Raw genomic sequence first — 19746 nt, forward strand, 5'->3', positions numbered from 1 at the left:
TAGATGAAGTATTTCAGATCGTTTGTGAAAAATGCTCTTCCTTCTCCTTTTCCTGTGCGTCCAGGCCAGTACTCAGCTGACGAGTCCCCTGGCCTCCCCCACCCAGTCTCCCACCCCGTCTCCCTCAGGCAGCGTCAGCAGCGTCTGTCCGGGCCTGGGTCCATTGCCGCTCATTTCCCAGTTTCCCCGGCCGGGAGGACCGGCTCAAGGTACGAGTACGACGTGAGATACAGTCAGATATCACACAAAACCCCACAGTGGAAATGTGTCAGGTGTCCGGATCCAGGTGAAAATGACAAAATAAGCCTGTAAACAACGCAGTTGTGAATGAATGTGCTGGTATTTCAATGAGCTCATGATTTAATCCAGTGAGTTATAATATAATATTTCAAGTTTCATTCATTATTTTGATTTCAATATCTGGTTTTAAAACTGCTCAAAATGAATGCATCCAGTTTACAGAAGTTTTTCACAAATCTAAGTGAAGTGATTTTTAATTTAAAATTAAAAAAAAAAAAAAAATTGAAAGACAAACCAAAGAAAACAAAAATCATTCCACAGCTTCTGAGGGCTTCCTGCTTGCAGGTAAACACAAAGTTCTTCTGAAACTGTGTTTCAATCTTTCATCAGCTTTGTCAACCTTCACCCATTTCCACAGTGACCCTGTGAAACCTGCTCTGAGCTGTGACCGCGTTCTCTCTGATGGTTCACGTGATTGGCTCTTCGCCACTAAATCCAAGCTCATGTATCCCCACATCACTTCACCTCCTTTCTGTGATCTGGGCTTTTTTTTTACTCTCCCAGGCATTTATGACAAATACATTGTGAGAGATTTATAGTGACGGTCGGCATGATCACCCGATTTACTGTGTTGTCTTCTAATCGGTAGAACGAGGAGACCGACTTGTCATCAGCTACAGGAGAACTTTGCTCCCACCGGTTCTGGGTGTATATTTATAGCACTTTTTGAAAGTTTTATTTATTTTGACTTGATGGTGACCTCAACCAGGCGTGATCAGCCGGTGGACACGCGCACGTGCCACCTCCGTGCATGCTGTGTTGCACCAACCATTTCTTTAATAAACAAGAACAACCCTGGTATTATTTCTCAGGTATTATAAGGATGTTTAAACAGATTTACATCAGGAATCTGATCTTTCTTTAAAGGTGCATTAAGGAGTTTTTCAACTTTAAAAATTCTTATTTTCCACTATAAATGTGTAACAAATATTCAGAGACGTGTACAATGTGCCCTGACATATTCATTATAAGTACCGCTAACAGCATTAAATTGTCACTTGAAAGTTGCAGTGCCATTCCGGCACCAGAAATTTTTGGGGGAGAATTTGAGATGATGTGACGTAATGCGCGATCCAGCTGGCCTGATTTCCTTAGCTTTCGTTTTGTCCGCCATTACTCCGCCAGATGCTTAGCAGCAACAACTGAGCAGTATTGAGGATGGAGCTTCCAGAAAGTAAGAAAAGACCGACTTCTAGCTCTGCCACAACTCCAGCACAGACTCCACCAGGCAAAAGAAACTTAAATTTTACTCGAGCGCTAATAAAAGAGCGAGGAAGGAGTCCCCCTCTTCCATGCACATACATGCAAACTCCTTAATGCACCTTTAAGGTAGAAATTATATAAGATCCATGCAGCTTGATTTAAATTTGAACTATACGTTGCTCATAATTCCTTAAATTAGCAGCCTCTGTTCTCATTTATTTATTCATTTATTTATTTATTAACCCTCACAGTGAGTGAGGTTGATCGTCTTTGGCCTTGAGGTCAGTGAAGCGAGCCTGTGACTGGAGGTTTGCTGGTGTAAATCCCACTGATAAACAGACCTCTCCAAACCCCAAACTGCTCTGGATTTGCCTCAACTTTAATACCAGAGTCTTTTCTGGATCAACCGTTTGACGTATTTAATGACTGACCCGGTAAATATCCCAAATGTTGCTTTTCGCTTTGGTAATTCTCTAAGCCGAGTTGCATGAATTGACGGTTTCGCGTTGTGTCTGTGTGTTGCTCAGGTGACGGCCGCTACTCTCTGCTGGGGCAGCCCCTCCAGTACAGCCTGTGCCCCCCGCCCCTCATGCACGGCCAGTCCTCCTACAGCTCCCATCAGGTCAGCACCGCATCGGAAATACCCTGCTCCGGCCAACAGCGGGTCAGGGCAGGCTGTCCATCGCAGGGCAAACACACACACACACACACACACACACACACACACACACACACACACACACACACACACACACACAGAGGTAGCAATCACCAAAATGTAATTTTAATTAGCAGCTTGGGGTTGAATCACAGTGTGAAATAAGCGGAGTTTAAGAGTTGAGATGAGGCTTCAGATAACGCAGCCTCAGGTGATCTGCCTCTGCGGAGATTCTCCTTGACGCCATCATGCCCCTCTAATGTTTTTACTTCCAGCCATCGAAGGCCAAACATCGAGGTTCCCGCTGATCTTGAGCACCTCTGCTTAGCATCTCATTGCGCTGCAACGTCGAAATAATGAACCTTGTAACATTCCTGTGTTGTTCAGGGCCAAGGAGTAATGAAACACGGAGCACGAGGGAAAAAACAAACGCTCAAGTCCGCGTCGACGGATCTCGGCTGCACTGACGTCGGTAAGTTAGAAATGCACCTCTCACGCCCGATCGCAGCATCTGCGAGTGTTGCAGCCGCTTCATTTTATGTGAAGAACTGGAGATTTAGTGGTTTTAAGGATGCGAGTTATTCTCACGTTGAACGTTGGAGGCACTTTCTGTTCTCATCCTTGCGACTTCGCTTCTCGCGCCCGCCAGTGTTTGCAGTTCAGGTGAAAGTGTGAAGAGAAAATGTTGAGGAGGGAGTGTGATGGGAAACTGTGGCGATGGAATAAATTTAGCAGCTTGTCACAGTGTTTTCTTTAGGGGGTTATTTTGCAGAGATTTCCTCTCAGACTGCTCTCTAATGCAGAGCGATCAGATGAGCCGATAATGAATTGACCTGCATGTAAAGAAGGCAGGATTAAACAGATCTACACAACACACCGAGGCTCCAGGCCACATTTGGATCTTTTCTTCTACTGTTTGCAACATGAACGAGTTTCTGGCTGTAAATCCCAGAGCAGCAGGATTTCACCTCCTTCATGTGTTTCTCACTTCATTTCACCGGTTTCTAGTTTTTATGCAGATATGTTCCAGTCAGTGCTTGCTCTTGAGGGAAAATTGCTTGAGTTAAAAATGTTAGATCAGCGTTTTCTTAAACTTTTCACTGGGTCCCTTTGTAGCTACTAAACTTGTTTCGGTTTTATTTACTATTCAGGAAACAGCAGCCACAATGTAAAGAAAGAGCATCACAACGAATCTCTTCCAATAAAACCAGACATAACAAGCTGATAGAGAGCTCAAAATAAGGGAATGTTGATGATACAATGTGGTTTCCGTGCTTTCTATTGTCATTCTAGGGTTTATTCTATTTCAACAATTTTGCAGTTTAATTTCATCTCCAAAATGTATTGTACTCTGTGTACCGCTAGAGGGCGCTGTTTGAGAATCAAAGCGTTAGATGGCTGTGCAGGTGCTGCCTGAATGATAAAGCTGCTGGTTAGAAGAATTAGTTCACATAAGAAGTTATTTCTGCTGTCAGATTTAATGAGATTCTTTTAAAATGCATCTTTCATCTGATGATTTTTTTTCTCCTTTTTTTTTTTATGTCTATCGTGCCATGATAGATATTCTATTGAATCATATTTTCTGTCCGGTCTGCAGCTTCAAACTAGGGCTGAATGTATCTGAATCGCCTTAATTTCATTTCTAAAACAAGAAACGTCATCCTCTCCTTGAAGATTAAAAAAATGCTTTTTTGGCCTTAGGCAACATTCGAGGTGGTGTCAGGTGGAGGTAAAAATGTCTCTTCTGGTCATGAAGGTTGCAGACTGCTGGTCTAGAAGCTGCTCAGCTAATAATTATCCAATTCCAATATAAAAGATGAAAATGTTTTGAGGACTACATCAGTTTTATTTAATAGTTTTCAGATAAATCTGCTTAATTTAGGTTTTCTCTTCTACCTGTGTTTGCCTTATGGTGATATTTGGTTTAAATTCTGTGTGTGTGTGTGTGTGTGTGTGTGTGTGTGTGTGTGTGTGTGTGTGTGTGTGTGTGTGTGTGTGTGTGTGTGTGTGTGTGTGTGTGTGTGTGTGTGTGTGTGTGTGTGTGTGTGTGTGTGTGTGTGTGTGTGTGTGTGTGTGTTGCAGTGGTGAGTCGGGTTCTGGAGGTGACAGACCTGCCGGAGGGGATTTCACGTCCGGAGGCCGAGAAGCTCTTCAACCAGCTGTCGCTGTGCGGTGCCAAGATCCAGTGGCTGAAGGAGCCCCAGGGGGTGCGAGGGGGACCGGGGGTCTGCGGGCCCTGCCCCGGCGCGGGGGCCACGGCGGGGCCCGGGGCCGGCCTGGTGGGACCCGGGGGGATGAAGGGCGACTGCGGCGACCCGGCCCACCTCTACACGGTGGTGGCGGTGTTCCCCAGCACCATGGCCGCCCAGAGCGCCTCTTTCAAACTTAACAACAGCGGGGCCAGCCTCTTCAAACTGAGGGCCGCCAAAAAGAACTACGACCTCCGCGTGCTGGAGAGGTCCAGCTCTCAGTGAGGGGGCGGTGAGAGGGGGAGGCCAGACGGAGAGCCATACGGAAAGACAGACTCTCGGCGGACCGGCAGAACGGGAAGGAGGACTGAGAGGGGGGGCTGCTCTGAGTGTACAAAAACAAAACGAGAAAAACTTGAGTTCAAATCACGTGTCAAATGTAAAAAAACTAAAAAAAAAAAACTAAAAAAACTAAAAAAAAAAAGGGAAGAAGGTGCGAATCAGGAGGTGGCCGTCGTTTGGTTGCAGATCTGATTTTTGTTGTTTGTTTTTATTCATTGTTTTTGTTTTTGTATTTATATAGCAGAAGAGCACACAAGACACGCGAGCATGTGTTTCACTGTTGCCGTGGAATGTGTGCTGCCAACACACACACACACACACACACAAACACACACATACATACACAACACAACACACACAAAGCGCAGGCAACAGGGTCACGTAGCACATAACAAAAACACACTGGACAGTCAACCTCAGTCAAACCCTCTCCTCTTCCTCCTCCTCCTCCTGCCAGCGCTCTCTCTTTCTCTCTCTCTCTCTGTCCCTCTCTCTCTCTCCCCCCTCAGCTCTCGCCCAGTCGTCTCTCAATCTCACATATTTATAAATTTTCATACGCACAGTTGCGCACTCTCTCTGCTCCCCCTGCTGCTCTGCTCCTCCTCCTCTCCTCCTCTCTGGCCACGTCTCACGCTGCCTCCTCTCTTTCTCTGCTCCTCATGTCACTTTTCTCTCCTCTCTCTCTCTCTCTCTCTCGCTCTCTCTCTTCTCTCTCTCTCGCTTTCTGTTTGCCTTACTGCTGTTGTGGGTTTCCGTATTGCGCTGTTTTTCCTCCCTCTCAGTTTTCTTTTCTTTTTTCTTTTTTCTTTTTGTTTTTTGGGGTTCAATATATTTATATAAGTGATGTAAGGAATAAAAGAAATCTATATATTCAGTGATTTTTCTTTCTTCCCCCGCCCTGAGTGACAAAGTTTAGGCCTTCCTTTATCCTTCACTCCTCCCCTTCTTCATCCCTGCTCATCCTGCCCTCATTGGTTTCCTCCTTACTGCCCTCTACCTCACTTCTTCTTGCCCTCTCTCCCACAACTGCCCCGCAGCCCCCAAGCTCCACCCCCCCAACCCCCCACCCCCCCCATTGTGTTTGCGTTTTTCGTTGACAGCTGTGCAGAAAGTATCAGAAGAAGTAGTTAAAGTGCACAATGATTGCACACGTCTACTGTAAATTTTATTTAATCTGTTATTTTTTGTTTGTTTTTAAAAATATAAAAGTCGAGAAAAAAATCTATCAAAACATGTTTGTTGTCTTGTCGTTTGTTGTTTTCCAGAGTTGTGGGTATGAAGTTATTTTTCGTCTGCTCTTGAATTCACTAGAAAAAAGTTGTGACTGTCAGAATGGAAAAAAATAAGCTTTTCGAATTTTCGTTGTAACTTCTTCAGATTTTCATATTTTATCTTATTGTCTGAGGAAACGCTCACACTCTGACATTCTCACGAGTCGGATTAACTTTAAACATATGTTTTTAGACTGGCACCACACCAGAGAACTTGCAGAAAAAAGCAACACATGCATACGAAGAACATGCAAACTCCACTCAGAAAGGTCAGCTTGATTCGAACCTGAGACCTCCCTACAAAGGCACTGACATCTTTTTATGGAAATCTATTCATTATGATGCAAAAGTATCCGTTAGTCCACTAGCCCGTAGTTGTCCTGTCTTGTAGTAGCTCTTTTAACCACTAGGTGGTGTGTGGAGTAACTCCAGTGATCAGTCTGCTCTCAGTTCAATGCCAGAGAAGAGACTCTGGAGCAGTCGGACATCACTTACTGCTCTATGTATATTCAGTTTGGAGTATTGTTTATTTCCCTGATCAGAAAGACATTATCGTCCTACTGGATTTAGTTTTTGGGTTGTTTTTAGCTTCGTGCTTGGATTGAGAAGCACAAGTTTTGCCTCCATAAAGCGTTAAGAATATTATGATAAAGCTCATTATGCAGTGAGCCTCATTACAACCAGAATCTTAAGAAATTATTCTTGAAATTTTTCTTGCTTTATTTTTTTTTACACATTTAGACTAAAATGAACATCTAATGCATTTTAATTGATTTTAATTGAATTGAAACCTTTTTATATATTTTTTAAAATATAAAAAAATATATCTGTGAAATTCCTTCTTTCCACATTTACCCATCATGTTTCCAGGATGCAGCGGTGCAGCCTCCCGCGGGCTAATGGGGTCAGGGGTCTTGCTCAGGGACCCAGATTGGTGACCTGTCTGCTGTGAGACTCGAACCTGCAAACCTCCGAAGCCTCTGGAGCACCACCTCTCACCACCGCCCAAACATATCATGAAATATTCAAATATTTTTTGATGCCATTCTTTTATTTTACATTGTCTCATGATGAATAACTGGGTGACGACCATTACTACAGCATCACTGCCTCTCAACATCCACAGCACTGTTTTTGTCTTTCAGGAGCAGAATGAAGTTCTTTCTCACTTTCTGTTCTGAGATTTTAGTGTGTAATGTCTTTTGTTGTTGATTCTGGGTCAGAATAATAATTTTTCTCCATCTGTCTTTTCCCATAATGATGAATGAAAACATGTTTTTGCTAATCTTTGATGTAAAATTTCAACTTTTCTTGCCAGAATCTGTCAAAGCATGCACATTTTTAACCAACTCTTGAGGACACAGAGAAAATATTCAAAGTCAACAGAGAAGAGGCTCAAAGCCCCGGATGGAACACTGTTGCTGTGAGGTGAGTATTTCACATTACGGTTTAACACTACACACCTGAATATACTGATTCAACATCATTCCAATCAGTGTCACCTTTCTAGTTTTAGCTACATTGAACAAAATCCTTCAGTGAATTTCCAAGAACTGAGAGTCGTGACACGACCGCTTATCTGCTACAGTGGCCATCATGAGGAAACTCAACTTAAGTCTCTAAGAACAAAAATTCTGATGTCGTGCTTCTGCTGGAGATCACCTCAGCTGACCCTGTGTGAAGGCATCAGACAGTCTGGAGAATACACACACACACACACACACACACACACACACACACACACACACATGCACAGTCTTGTATTTCTATCCTTGTGGGGACCGTCCATTGACTCCCATTCATGTCTAGCCCCTAACCCTGACCCTTACCCTAACCCTAACCCACACCACAACAAAGCCTAACCCTAAAGAAATGTTTTTGCACTTTTACTTTTTTCAGTAACAACAACATGGTCCAGAAAACACTGTTTCTCCTACTTAGGACCGGAAAAAGGTCCCCACAAGGCACGTCGTTCCACGTTTTGCTATCCTTGTGGGGACATTTGGCCCCAACAAGGATAGAAATACGAGAACACACACACACACACACACACACACAGTACTACTCACAGTTCCATTCACAGTTGCACGTTTCTGGACTTTCAGAAGAAACCAGGATGAAGGAAGACTGACATGCAGTTTGAACTTTCAACGATCTCCAGGCCTGAAGCCAAACTGAAGTCGTAGTTTCCATAATGTCAAAGCATAAAGGTCCAAATTATTGATCGGATGTAGAAAAGTGAAATGAGGACCAGCAATTTTAACTTCTGAAAACATGAAATAATATAAATAAAAAGAAAATTCCCTCACAATTCTCCCATGTTTGTTGTCTTTGCTCATTCACTTCTTTCTTTTTCCTTTCATGAACCAATGGGGGGCTTTTAAAGAGCTCAGCTGTCCCCAGCAGTCACATGAACACACACACATGTGCGCCCATGCACGCTGGGCCGGGCCGGCCTGCTGGCTTCACTCACCCCAGCCCTCCACCTGTCGGAGCCTCATTTGGAAGGGCTGAAGAGCAGGGCCGCCACATCGAGCCAGAAAGCCGCAGGACCCTCAGTGACCGCGGGAAGAGGAGGAACTCCAGCCTCACGGTCAGTTCATGGACTTTAGTTTGAATGTTCTTCCAAACTGATGATTAACTCCCAAAAGGCCTTAATAGTTCTTTATCATAGGCGGACTTCTGAGTGCTTTCTCACACATGTTCCTGCGTGTTATAGAAACCTGAGGAGGAGGAAACCCTCCCAGCCATCCACGCAAACTGTGCCCGTATATTTTGTACCAGGTTACAGGCGAGTCCGGTTTTAACTCTGCGATCAGGTTGCCTCCTCAGAGCAGAAGACAGTCTGAGGCAGACCACTGCTACCTGAGTGAGCAGCTCGCAGGTTATTGAAGAGGCTGCAGATACTCACACACACTCCACACAGAGCAGTGATGCTTCTCTCTCTTCTGTCTGCAGCGCCACCTCCTGGTCAGGCATCATGGCTCATTATGACTCGTAAGTTCAGCTTGCATTGAAAAAGCATGCAGACAAATTTAACTTAATTTATCTTAAAAAAAAAGCAATGAAAACTTATGAATTTTTCAACCTCTGATAAGGCACCAACTGATATACAGCTTAAATCTTTTATGAAGTTCAAGGGTCAGAAATACTTCCTTTGTATAAAATACCTGTTTCAGAGTAAAAATGACGTTGGTCAGATTTATGAACGAAGTCTTTGTTACCCTCAGTATCACAGACCTGATATGCTTAATTACAAAATTTGCTTTAGTTTTAAAAACACAGAGAGCAGGTTTGTTTTCTCATTTTTAATTTAAGAACATATATTTTAAAGGGAACTATGAGAAGAACACACTTCACTGCAGCAAAGAGTGCAAAACATAACTGAAAATGTGAAACATTTTTTTATAGAAACAGAAATATTACCATTTAAAGCATGACTCTTATTAAAACTGTGACTTGCATGAATTGAGTTTTCTTGGTTTGCTTTAAAAAATTAATGACTCTGGAAGCTACCAAATATGGTGACTTTGTAATTTATATGTTATTGAGCCCAGTAGAACTACAAATTAGGCCATAAGTAATAATATTTTAATACCATCAGAAATGTATTTCAAAAATTAAATAAAATAAATTGAATTAAATAGACATTAAAACCTGGAATGATCAAAAAGCAGAGAAAACAGAGAAGTTCCCATCGCTGCATGACTCACACGTGGACACAGGAGCTGCATGTGAGGAAGGCGGAGGTTTGTCTTCTGAAGTCAAACATTTGCTTCTGGCTCTGACATCTGCTCCCCACGATGACAGGCTGGACGACAAGGACTCCGTGGATATTCATGACCACCCTCCGCTGCCCGATAACGTGGTGAAAGAAGAGGACAACACGGTGAGACGCCACATACCAGCCTTCCACGATGTGACACACACACACACACACACACACACACACACACACACTTCAAAAAACAGGCTGTTTCCAAGACTGTTCACATGGAGTAACCCTGAGAAGAAAGAGTGATGTTAGATTTATCAGGATATTTTTTTTTCAGTTTTAGACTGTTGCCTCACTACAAGAACATTTAAAATATTCAAAATCTCAGTTCAACCTGAATAAATGAATTACAAAAAAGAATTATCTGTGTAACATATTTGGTAAAATGAGACATAATTGAATTTTAAACTGATTTTTAGACATTTATGTCTGCAAATGTGGGAAATCGTGAGGATTATATATTCTATAAAAATGGATAGAGAGAAAAAGTAATAAAATGTTCATGTTCACGTAAAAAAAAATACTGCATCTCAGATACAAATAAACTGAAACGTCAGTACAGCAGTATTTGCAACAAAATGAAGAGAACCAAATGAACTGGTCTCACTCCTCTGACTAATTTCCATAGATACAGGAGCAGTTTTCCGTTAGAGATTACACCGAACCCGATTTCATCTCAAGTTCAGTAATCGATTCATGCCGTATCAATACCAGAAACTCCAAATGTCTGCCTTCATTTTACAGCAGAAAGATGTGATACGCACGTCCTGAAGACCTCTGTATTCAAACAAAACTTGACATTTATTTGGGAATGATCTAAACTCCTCTCAGCACATTTTCATCAATGATACACTTGAACGTTACAGATTTGATGCTGCTGTAATTTGTGGGCGGGAAGAAAAAAAAAGTAGTTTGCTGCATCAAATTGCAGTTGGTGCCTATTTTATCAGATTTATCAATCGGGTGGGCCACGTTGGTGGGTCGCTTTTGGCCCACTGGCCATATGTTTGGCACCCCTGCTTCACCCCCTGCCCTGCCACTGAACCCCCACCCTCCTCAGCTAGCAGCACCCCCACTACTGCATATAACCCTGACACAATGAATAACTCTGAGTACCGATAACAGTTACAGGCCACATAAACAAGCAGCAGCTGTTTTCCAGAATAAGAAATGACACACAGCAATAATCGCATCTTCATGTCCATCAGTGACAGTCTGGGTGCTCAGGATCCCCATCAGCTGCTTGTGTCCTCTCTTTGAATGTTTGAAACTTGCCTGAACGGGTTTGAATAGATGGGCGGTGAGCTGACATGTGCTGGAGAGACACGGTGAGCTGGTCCAGGAATCCTGACAGCTGAACAGAGCTGCTGCCGCTGCTGCTGCTGTAATGTGTGAACCATCCTCAGTATTATCTGTTATTGTCGCCTGAATCCAGCGACTGGAGGCCACCGAGAGCCGGAGCCTGCTCAGTCTGACAGGCGCGTGCGTTCTTGTATTTCTATCCTTGTCGGGGCCAAATGTCCCCACAAGGATAGCAAAACGTGGAACGACGTGCCTTGTGGGGACCTTTTTCCGGTCCTAAGTAGCAGAAACAGTGTTTTCTTGACCATGTTGTTGTTACTGAAAAAAGTAAAAGTGCAAAAACATTTCTTTAGGGTTAGGCTTTGTTGTGGTGTGGGTTAGGGTTAGGGTAAGGGTCAGGGTTAGGGGCTAGACATGAATGGGAGTCAATGGACGGTCCCCACAAGGATAGAAATACAAGACTGAGCGTGTGTGAGTGTGTGTGTGTGTGTGTGTGTGTGTGTGTGTGTGTGTGTGTGTGTGTGTGTGTGTGTGTGTGTGTGTGTTTGACTGGACTGCATATTTAGCAGAAGCGATGCTGAGCTTTGTTGCATTTAGCTGGGAATGCTGCTGCTCCCTGCCGAAAGCTATTTTGAGATCTTTTTTCTATCCCCCTCACCTGTGCTTTGTGTGTGTGTGTGTGTGTGTGTGTGTGTGTGTGTGTGTGTGTGTGTGTGTGTGTTCTTGTATTTCTATCCTTGTCGGGGCCAAATGTCCCCACAAGGATAGCAAAACGTGGAACGACGTGCCTTGTGGGGACCTTTTTCCGGTCCTAAGTAGGAGAAACAGTGTTTTCTTGACCATGTTGTTGTTACTGAAAAAAGTAAAAGTAAAAGTGCAAAAACATTTCTTTAGGGTTAGGCTTTGTTGTGGTGTGGGTTAGGGTAAGGGTTAGGGTTAGGGTTAGGGGCTAGACATGAATGGGAGTCAATGGACGGTCCCCACAAGGATAGAAATACAAGACTGAGCATGTGTGTGTGTGTGTGTGTGTGTGTGTGTGTGTGTGTGTGTGTGTGTGTGTGTGTGTGTGTGTGTGTGTCTTTATACAACAGATCCACCAAAACTCTCAGCAACATGTTTTTCCTGTCCAAACTGAAATAATGACTGTGTACATTTTGTGCTCAATGTGAGTCAGACTACAGTATTAATGGGATTGTTTTCATGTCAGTGTTTCAGGCTGTTCAGAATCCAAACGTTGTTGGGGTTAAATCAAGACAAACGGAGAAGGGGATCCACCAGCAGCAACAATCTTTCTAATTGTCATGATTGACAAGTTGATATTTTCCTTCCTGTATTGCACAGACTTCTAAAATCCTCATGAAATACCTTCAGGCCAGGAAGGGTGGAGCAGAAGACCAGGGTGTAGATATGCAAATGAGCAGCTATGCAAATTAGATGGTGACACGATCTAGAACTAAACAAAATACGAAAGGACTTATACGTGAGTGCTCACAGTCTGAATGTGTGTTGTGGGTGATCAACTCAGAATAAGGACATGAGGGATGTCGCCTGACCCAGCAATGGGGAAAACATCGAAAAGAGCTCCTAATAAAGACCACAAATAAAAGTTGTGGGGGTCCACGTGAGGAAATAACAGCAGCGTCTCTGCCGATTAGCACCTTACCAACACAGAGCGAGCGTCGTCACACGCTGTAACTCAAGCTGCGTCTTCAGCTTTTATCTGTTAACATAAACTCTTCCCAGTGTGTCGCCTGATTGGGAACACACATCTGACGTTCCATATTCATGAAGGCAAACGCGCTAAAATGAATCTGTTAAATTTTGTGCATCTATTAGTGGATTATTTCCATACATATGCACGAAAAGAAGTTAGAGCTTGCTTTTGTGGGCTAAACTTTACTATATCAGGCCCAGAGTCATGTTTGGCAGATTCTAACTCTTCGCCTTCCCATGTCTGCAGCTCTACTTCGTCTATGATGAAGAGGTGGAAGAGGAAGAGAAAGAGGAGCCTCCCCCTCAAGAACCGGTCAAACCCGTCAACGACAGACCCCACAAGTTTAAGGACCACTACTGCAAGAAGCCCAAGTTTTGCGACGTCTGCGCCCGCATGATCGTCCGTGCGTGCCGTTCAGCTCCGCTCCGGTTTCGTGCGCAGCAGACTGTGTTTCACATGCCTTCGCTCTGTTTCTCTTTCTCAGTGAACAATAAGTTTGCGCTGCGATGTAAGAACTGCAAAACCAGCATCCACCACCAGTGCCAGTCCTACGTGGAGTTCCAGAGGTGCTTCGGCAAAATTGTAAGATAAAAAACAAAAAAAAGGGGCATTGTTTTAAAACAAAGAGGCTTTATTTCCTCATGTTCAGTGCATGTTGTTGTGTTCTCTGTAAGCCTCCAGGCTTCAGAAGAGCGTACAGCTCTCCTCTGTACAGCAGCCAGCAGAACGCCACAGTGTCACAGCTGCTTCCCTTCTGTGAGTCCCGGCCGACTCGTCACAACTCAGCTCCCCTCCGAAAATACTGAAATGTTCACCTGAGCTCATGTGGCAGTACAGAACACCTGCCACTTGCCTGAGTCTGGTCCAGGTTTGAGGACTTCAATGTGTGGAGTCTGCATGTTGGTTTTTCTCCAGGTTTTCCTCCAACAGTCCAGAAACATTACAAAGTTCACAGGTGTCTCTAAGCTGCCAGTTGAGATCAGCCTTGTTTCTTCAACATTATCTTGCATAATCTTCACACTCATGGTTTTTGTTAGCTTTTACAGTGAGTAATCTGAAATGAGTTTTCATTATATATGTAAAAAATTAGTTAAAAAAAAAATCTATTATTGTCCCACTTACAACCCTGAAGCTAAATAGTGGAAATCGAGGCAACTATATTCCCAAGAAGGGTTTGATGAGCTTCAAGGGGGAAAAAAATCCTCTAATATCAAACTATTTGCCAAATCATCTTTATTAAAACAGCTCTTTTTTGGTTGTTGATACTTTTTCATTGGATTGGATTGGAAGAATTCAAGCTTATTGGCAATTTAACAGTTTATTGGATGACAGAAGCTCAAAGAGCCAAAAGGAAATGGCAAAGAAAAGCTGTTTGATTAATGCAAAGTTTTTATTATTAGTTATTATTGCTAAATTCTAAATCCTCTGCTGTTGTCTTTTCACAGATCCATTATATCGATCAATCGGAATCACAAAAAAGTCTTAATTTCCAAATCGTGATGAAAAACAATGTACAAAATAAAATGAGACCTGAGTTCCTTCAGTCTTTTCTAATTTGAGTCTTTTATTGCATTAAATCCACGTATACGTTCTCATCAACCTGCGTTCATGTTTTTCTGTTTGTTGCTCCTGTTTGTGTGGCAGCACAGTCAAACCGCACCGACCCCGTGTTCGAGACGCTGCGAATTGGTGTGATCATGGCCAACAAGGAGCGCAAGAAAGGCTCAGAGGACAAGAAGAATGTGAGTCACAACGACACTGATGGACACATTAAAACCAGTTGAAGCTTTTAAAACAAAGAGTCTCCAACAGCGTGTTAAATGTGTGGATCAAGCCTCATTTATTACAGTCAGATAATGGAGTTTTATTATAAATATTGTTTTTTTTTTTTTTTTTGGACCAGAAAGTCCAAAAACTTGAGACAATATGTGTTAGGGACCATTCCTCTCCAAAATCTGATGATTAATTAACCCAGTACTCAAATGAAAAGATGTGTGAAAAGATCAGATTTATATGATGAAGGAAAGCAAAACACAACTCTGTGGGATTTTCAAAGCTTCACGTCTGGTTTTTAATAATCCTATTAAATCCTCAGTGGTATATTCATCATGGTTTTGTCTTTACTGCCCTTAAAGTTTCACACTCAGTGCTGTAAAAGCATTTTCGTTCCTTTTCAGATGATGATGATGATGGAGGAAGAGGAGTCCCAACCCAAGCAGGAGGGTGAGGAAGATGAAGGAGGTGAGAGGCGCAGCAACGTGGTTTCATGACTGAGCAAGATTAAGGCTTGTCAGGGCTTTAAATGTGTGTGTGTGTGTGTGTGTGTGTGTGTGTGTGTGTGTGTGTGTGTGTGTGTGTGTGTGTGTGTGTGTGTGTGTGTGTAGCAAACACAGAAGGAGACAAGAAGGGGGACAAAGCTCCTGCAGACGACAAGGTCAGAACATGGAAAGCGACGAGTTTGATGTGATGATGGAACTGATTGATGGCAGCAGCGTCACGGACGGTGGCGATGACGGCCGAGCTGAAACCTCCTGCGTTTGCATTTCCAGAGTAAGAAGCCTCAGCCGGGGAAGATCGGCGTGTTCAGCCAGTCTCACTACTATCTGGCTCTGTATCGCTTCAAGGCCATAGAGAAAGACGACCTCGACGTTCAGTGAGTTTCTCTACTTCCTTTCATGCTTTTTCTTCTAACTCTCTGGGTTTCTCTCATGCTGGATTCAAGCTTTGCATGTTCACAGCTCACATATGCAGATCCAAACTTTAGGGATGAACCATAAATGGATATTTATGGTTTATTATGAGCATTTTGTCATCTTATGCTAGAAGTATGATTTATTTCTCTGTATGATCTTTTCATATTACATAATGGAAGAAAGCAGCATATGTATAAGCGTCTTGAGAAACAAATTATTTAGCAAAATACAGAAATCATGCGTGACGATGCACCTTTGTCATGATCTAATAGTCTTCAAGTTCCAGTATTTTGTGTGTTCCTCAGCGCTGGCGACCGGATCACAGTGATTGATGACTCCAACGAGGAGTGGTGGAGGGTGAGTCTCCTCTGTCTCAGTGGATTCCTAATCAAGGTGACGTTTGCGGCTCTCCGAAGGCTATGAAGTTTTACTGAGAGACATCCAGATGGTGAGAGAATCAATTAATCTGGTTTTGGTCATTATCAAAGCCTGGGACTTTTGCCATTGGACGATGATCCCTTTTTCAGCCAAAATAATTATGCTGGTTTTATGAGCTGGAAAAATCAGAGCCAAATGCTGTAACTTCCAAGAGCTTTGCTGTCAGTGTTTATGTTGTTAGTAAGGAAATTTCAAACTCAAAATAAGGCCCTGCAGGCCTGAGAGCCTTTCTGTTGATCCCAGTACAGATCAACTGAAGACTTCAGGAAAATGTTCTTAATTCTCCCAAAATCTATAAAATCAGATCATCAACAATATAGTCTTGCTCTTGAAGAGCAAGTTACAGAATCAGTGATGAGATACTAGTTACTCAGTTATAAAGTAGTTGGACTACTTAACAAATAACTGGAAATAAAATGTAACTGCTTAGAAAAGTAACTATTAATTTTCTCTTTCAGTTAGATTGTGTTGTTCAGTCTAATAAGTTCACTCTAAAACTAAAAAGACTTTAAAACTCTACAAAACTTCAGTAATAATTTGTAATAATTATCAGATATGTGTGTGATAATGCCAAATATAGCAGTGTTACAGTACTGTGCTGCTTATTATCACATTTGTGTAGCTAAACGGCGCCTCGGCACTTGCCAGAGAAACTTAATGAAGCTTAATATTCTTTAAACACTCAAAAGTTTGCAGCCAACACACAGCCAACGTGTATTTTTGGTTGCATGCTTTCATTCAAGCCCAGGTTTCCTGTAGGGAGATCTCCTCTTCATCGCTCGTCCAGCTATTTTCAACAGCCTCTCAGATTTCAAAGCCACTCTGGACAATATGTTCATGTTTAAATTGAGACATCTAAGTAATCTAGATTAGACCCCAAAGCTCTGGTGCCTCCCCCGTTAAAGCTCTCAATCCACCAGGGGAAGATCGGCGAGAGAACGGGCTTCATACCCGCCAGCTACATCATCCGGGTGCGAGCGGGAGAGCGGGTCTATAAGGTGACTCGCTCCTTCGTTGGCAACAGAGAGATGGGCCAGATCACCCTGAAGAAAGACCAGGTTACTGCAAAAACACACAGACATGAAACACTGCCCCTCCAGCAGCTTTCTACACAGTACAGCAGGTATAGCTGATTGACGGTGGCGATATATGTTCTCCAAACTTTCCAAAATGAATCCCAACACACCAACAAGCTGAAATGTGTCTTTGTGTATCCGTCTATAGCGGCAGGGACAGTTTATCCTCGCAGGCAAACAGGCTGCATACCTCGCAGACGAAAGCGCTGACTGATCGGATATCTGAGAAAGAAATTCCCTGTGGATGCGTTCGCTCCGTTTAGATCTTAATTAATCTCACACACAATGGAGAATTAGGATCACTTACCTCTAGAAGGCTTTAAAAAAAAATGGAACAATATCATAACGAAGCTCGATCTCGCTCACAGTTGACGACGTGACGACGGAATGGACGCGTCTCTCTGGCTCAGGCCTCTGCCGTGCTGACAAGCCGAGACAAATGTTGCTCTGATTTACTTTCTCTGACCCACAGCTTGGCTGTACACCCAACTGCCTTAGATTTAACCCTCTCTATAAATTAACCCTTGACTTTTGATTCTTGCTCCTGGCGATGTTCAGCAGCGTGCCTCGCTGTCTTCGTCTCTGCCCAGAGAGAAAACGTGGCGACACGAGCGACTGCAGAGTATTTGCCGTGTTTTCTCATCTCAGTCGATGGAAATATTCGGCATGGCGGACTTCAGACTTTGCTTTCAGTGCAGGTGCAGAGGTTTGGCGCTGCCTCAGGTGGGGAGAGTCGGAGTCATTCGCGAACAATTTGCTTGACTGTTCACTCAAATGTGACACGGTTTCTCACAGAGGGCCCAGTTGTTTTACATGCACGCTGCAGCTCTCACCCTCTATTGACACCTATTTTGCATTTTTTAAACAAGTCACTTGACACTCTCAAGTACCGAATCGCAAATTAATTTCTTCCCCTAATTATCCTGTGCTCTCAGTGGATTAGTTGTCGATGAACCAAACAGCAGAAACACAGCAGCGCAGTTACAGAAATGCAAAGCGCCCTCATTAAGCTTCCCAGTCCGAAGCCGTTTGTTGTGTTTTGTGTGTGTGTGTGTGTGTGTGTGTGTCTGTGTGTGTGTGTGTGTGTGTGTGTGTGTGTGTGTGTGTGTGTGTGTGTGTTGTCAGATCGTGGTGAAGAAGGGTGAGGAGGTGAACGGCTACCTGAAGGTCAGTACGGGACGGAAACTCGGCTTCTTCCCCGGCAATCTGCTGCAGGAGATTTGAGAAGGAGCGGCGATCTCTCCGGTTTCACCCCCCGCTGTGACCCCCCCGTCCAGGTCCGGAGCAGCAGCAGTTCACTCTGGAGTTATTTATTTAACCACATTTTGGGAATTTTCCTGGTTTTCCTTGCACAATTGCTACACTTTATGCCTGTATGCTGAATGTATTGAAAATGTGCCTTATCCTTCACAGAATACCACATTCTTGAAAATAAAAGCATGTTTGATGGGAAGCACTTTATTTTATCTACTGTTTAAATCATCAATGTAGCATCAAATTTGTGTGCCAAAGGTGACGTACCCACAGTATAGTTAGCTAGTTCCCAGTTGGAATACATTTCAGTAAAATAAATTGCTTCAATTTGACATTGAAATCCAGGTTTTTGTTGGGAGAACATGCAAACATCACACATGCTAACCACTACACCACTCCGCAGTCCACTGTCAATCTGTGATGAAAAAGTACTCAAGCAGCATGCAGAACCTTTTGTTTCATCAGTTAATATTACAGGAGCAGTGAGGTTTTACCTCCTTGAATATTATATTGGATTATTTATGCAGACTTCACATTTGTAGAGGGGGAAAGAGAGAAAAGTGTCATTGTGTGGAAAGGTGGAGAAATGATTATCGCTCAGATAACAATGATAAATGCAAATGCGGATGCAGGAATGCGTTCGTTTCCTCACATTTTGAGGAGCTAATGAGGCATTCGGATGAGATCGAAGAATTTCTGGACCTTCAGAGGGACGCAGAGCCGTGTGCGTATAATTTCTGAGTGCAGCCACACGCTGAGTGCCGGGTGGCCTCAGAGTGGGGAGGGGGGGGTTTGCTATGCAAAGCGCCGCCTCAGGTGTCAGGAATGGAGGGAATGGCATCTAAAGGTCTAAGGAGACATTCCTGTGGTGTCGGCAGCAGTGAAGAAGATGACACCAAGACACACACAAGTGTTCATGTTGGCGTTTTCCCCCCACATGCACTTCTTCTCTCTGCTCTCTCGTCTCTGATCATCTCACTGAAGACAGAGCTCTTTAATCATTGTAAACCGACTCTTTCATCATTTTTTTCCCCAGGATTACAGAGATTTTCTCATTTATTACCTCCCTGTTTGTGTGGTTTCCCCTCGCTCACGCGGTCACGCCTCCTCCTCTCCTCTGTTTTCTGTCAGAGCGAAGGAGCGTCGCGGCCCGAGCAGGTAGCGCTGCCAGGCTTCAGCAGCCCTTTGATTGAACAACAGAGCACCCCTTCAGACACGGGTCACTTCTTCCTGGGAGCCAGCCTCTCCTTCATGCAGCTTCCGACCGGGAGACTGTGAGGAAGGATGCTGTCATCCCCAACCCCCACGACCCCGCCACTGCAGTCTGGCAGGATGGAGGAGGCACACCCAGATATTTGTGGATTTGTGTGGGCAGATTATTTGATATATGTGTGCATGACTGCGTGTCTGTTTAGAGTGAGAAAAAAAAGACCAAGAATGTGACAACAGATAAATCCGTTCAGTTCGTTCTGAGCTAAATTTACCGTTCAACTGCAAACAGGTTTGGAAATTGTGAATCAGGCTCAGAAGT

The 19746-nt window shown here is 43.6% G+C and overlaps 2 protein-coding genes across 12 annotated transcripts in view; both read left to right on the forward strand.

Annotated features, from left to right (window-relative positions):
- Window positions 1–19746, forward strand: part of r3hdm2 (R3H domain containing 2) — a 79038-nt gene that overhangs the window by 53321 nt on the left and 5971 nt on the right. For 7 of the 11 annotated variants that reach the window (XM_030091948.1, XM_030091953.1, XM_030091950.1 and 4 more), the window contains 4 exons: window positions 65–209; window positions 2031–2125; window positions 2549–2633; window positions 4244–4635. In XM_030091948.1, coding sequence (XP_029947808.1) covers window positions 65–209; window positions 2031–2125; window positions 2549–2633; window positions 4244–4635 — 717 coding nt within the window. Of the gene's footprint in view, window positions 1–64; window positions 210–2030; window positions 2126–2548; window positions 2634–4243; window positions 4862–19746 lie in introns of those variants that run through there. The other 4 variants (XM_030091957.1, XM_030091958.1, XM_030091947.1 and 1 more) reach the window with 2 other exon arrangements.
- Window positions 8398–18185, forward strand: LOC115388119 (SH3 and cysteine-rich domain-containing protein 3-like). Its single transcript, XM_030091061.1, has 13 exons — window positions 8398–8556; window positions 8683–8747; window positions 9774–9852; window positions 13001–13157; window positions 13239–13336; window positions 13429–13510; window positions 14399–14496; window positions 14932–14995; window positions 15139–15188; window positions 15310–15407; window positions 15753–15804; window positions 16806–16943; window positions 18087–18185. Exons 1-13 carry the CDS (start codon window positions 8398–8400, stop codon window positions 18183–18185), a joined length of 1239 nt encoding a protein of 412 aa, XP_029946921.1.

The sequence above is a fragment of the Salarias fasciatus genome, chromosome 5, assembly GCF_902148845.1.
Source record: "Salarias fasciatus chromosome 5, fSalaFa1.1, whole genome shotgun sequence".
NCBI lineage: Eukaryota > Metazoa > Chordata > Actinopteri > Blenniiformes > Blenniidae > Salarias > Salarias fasciatus.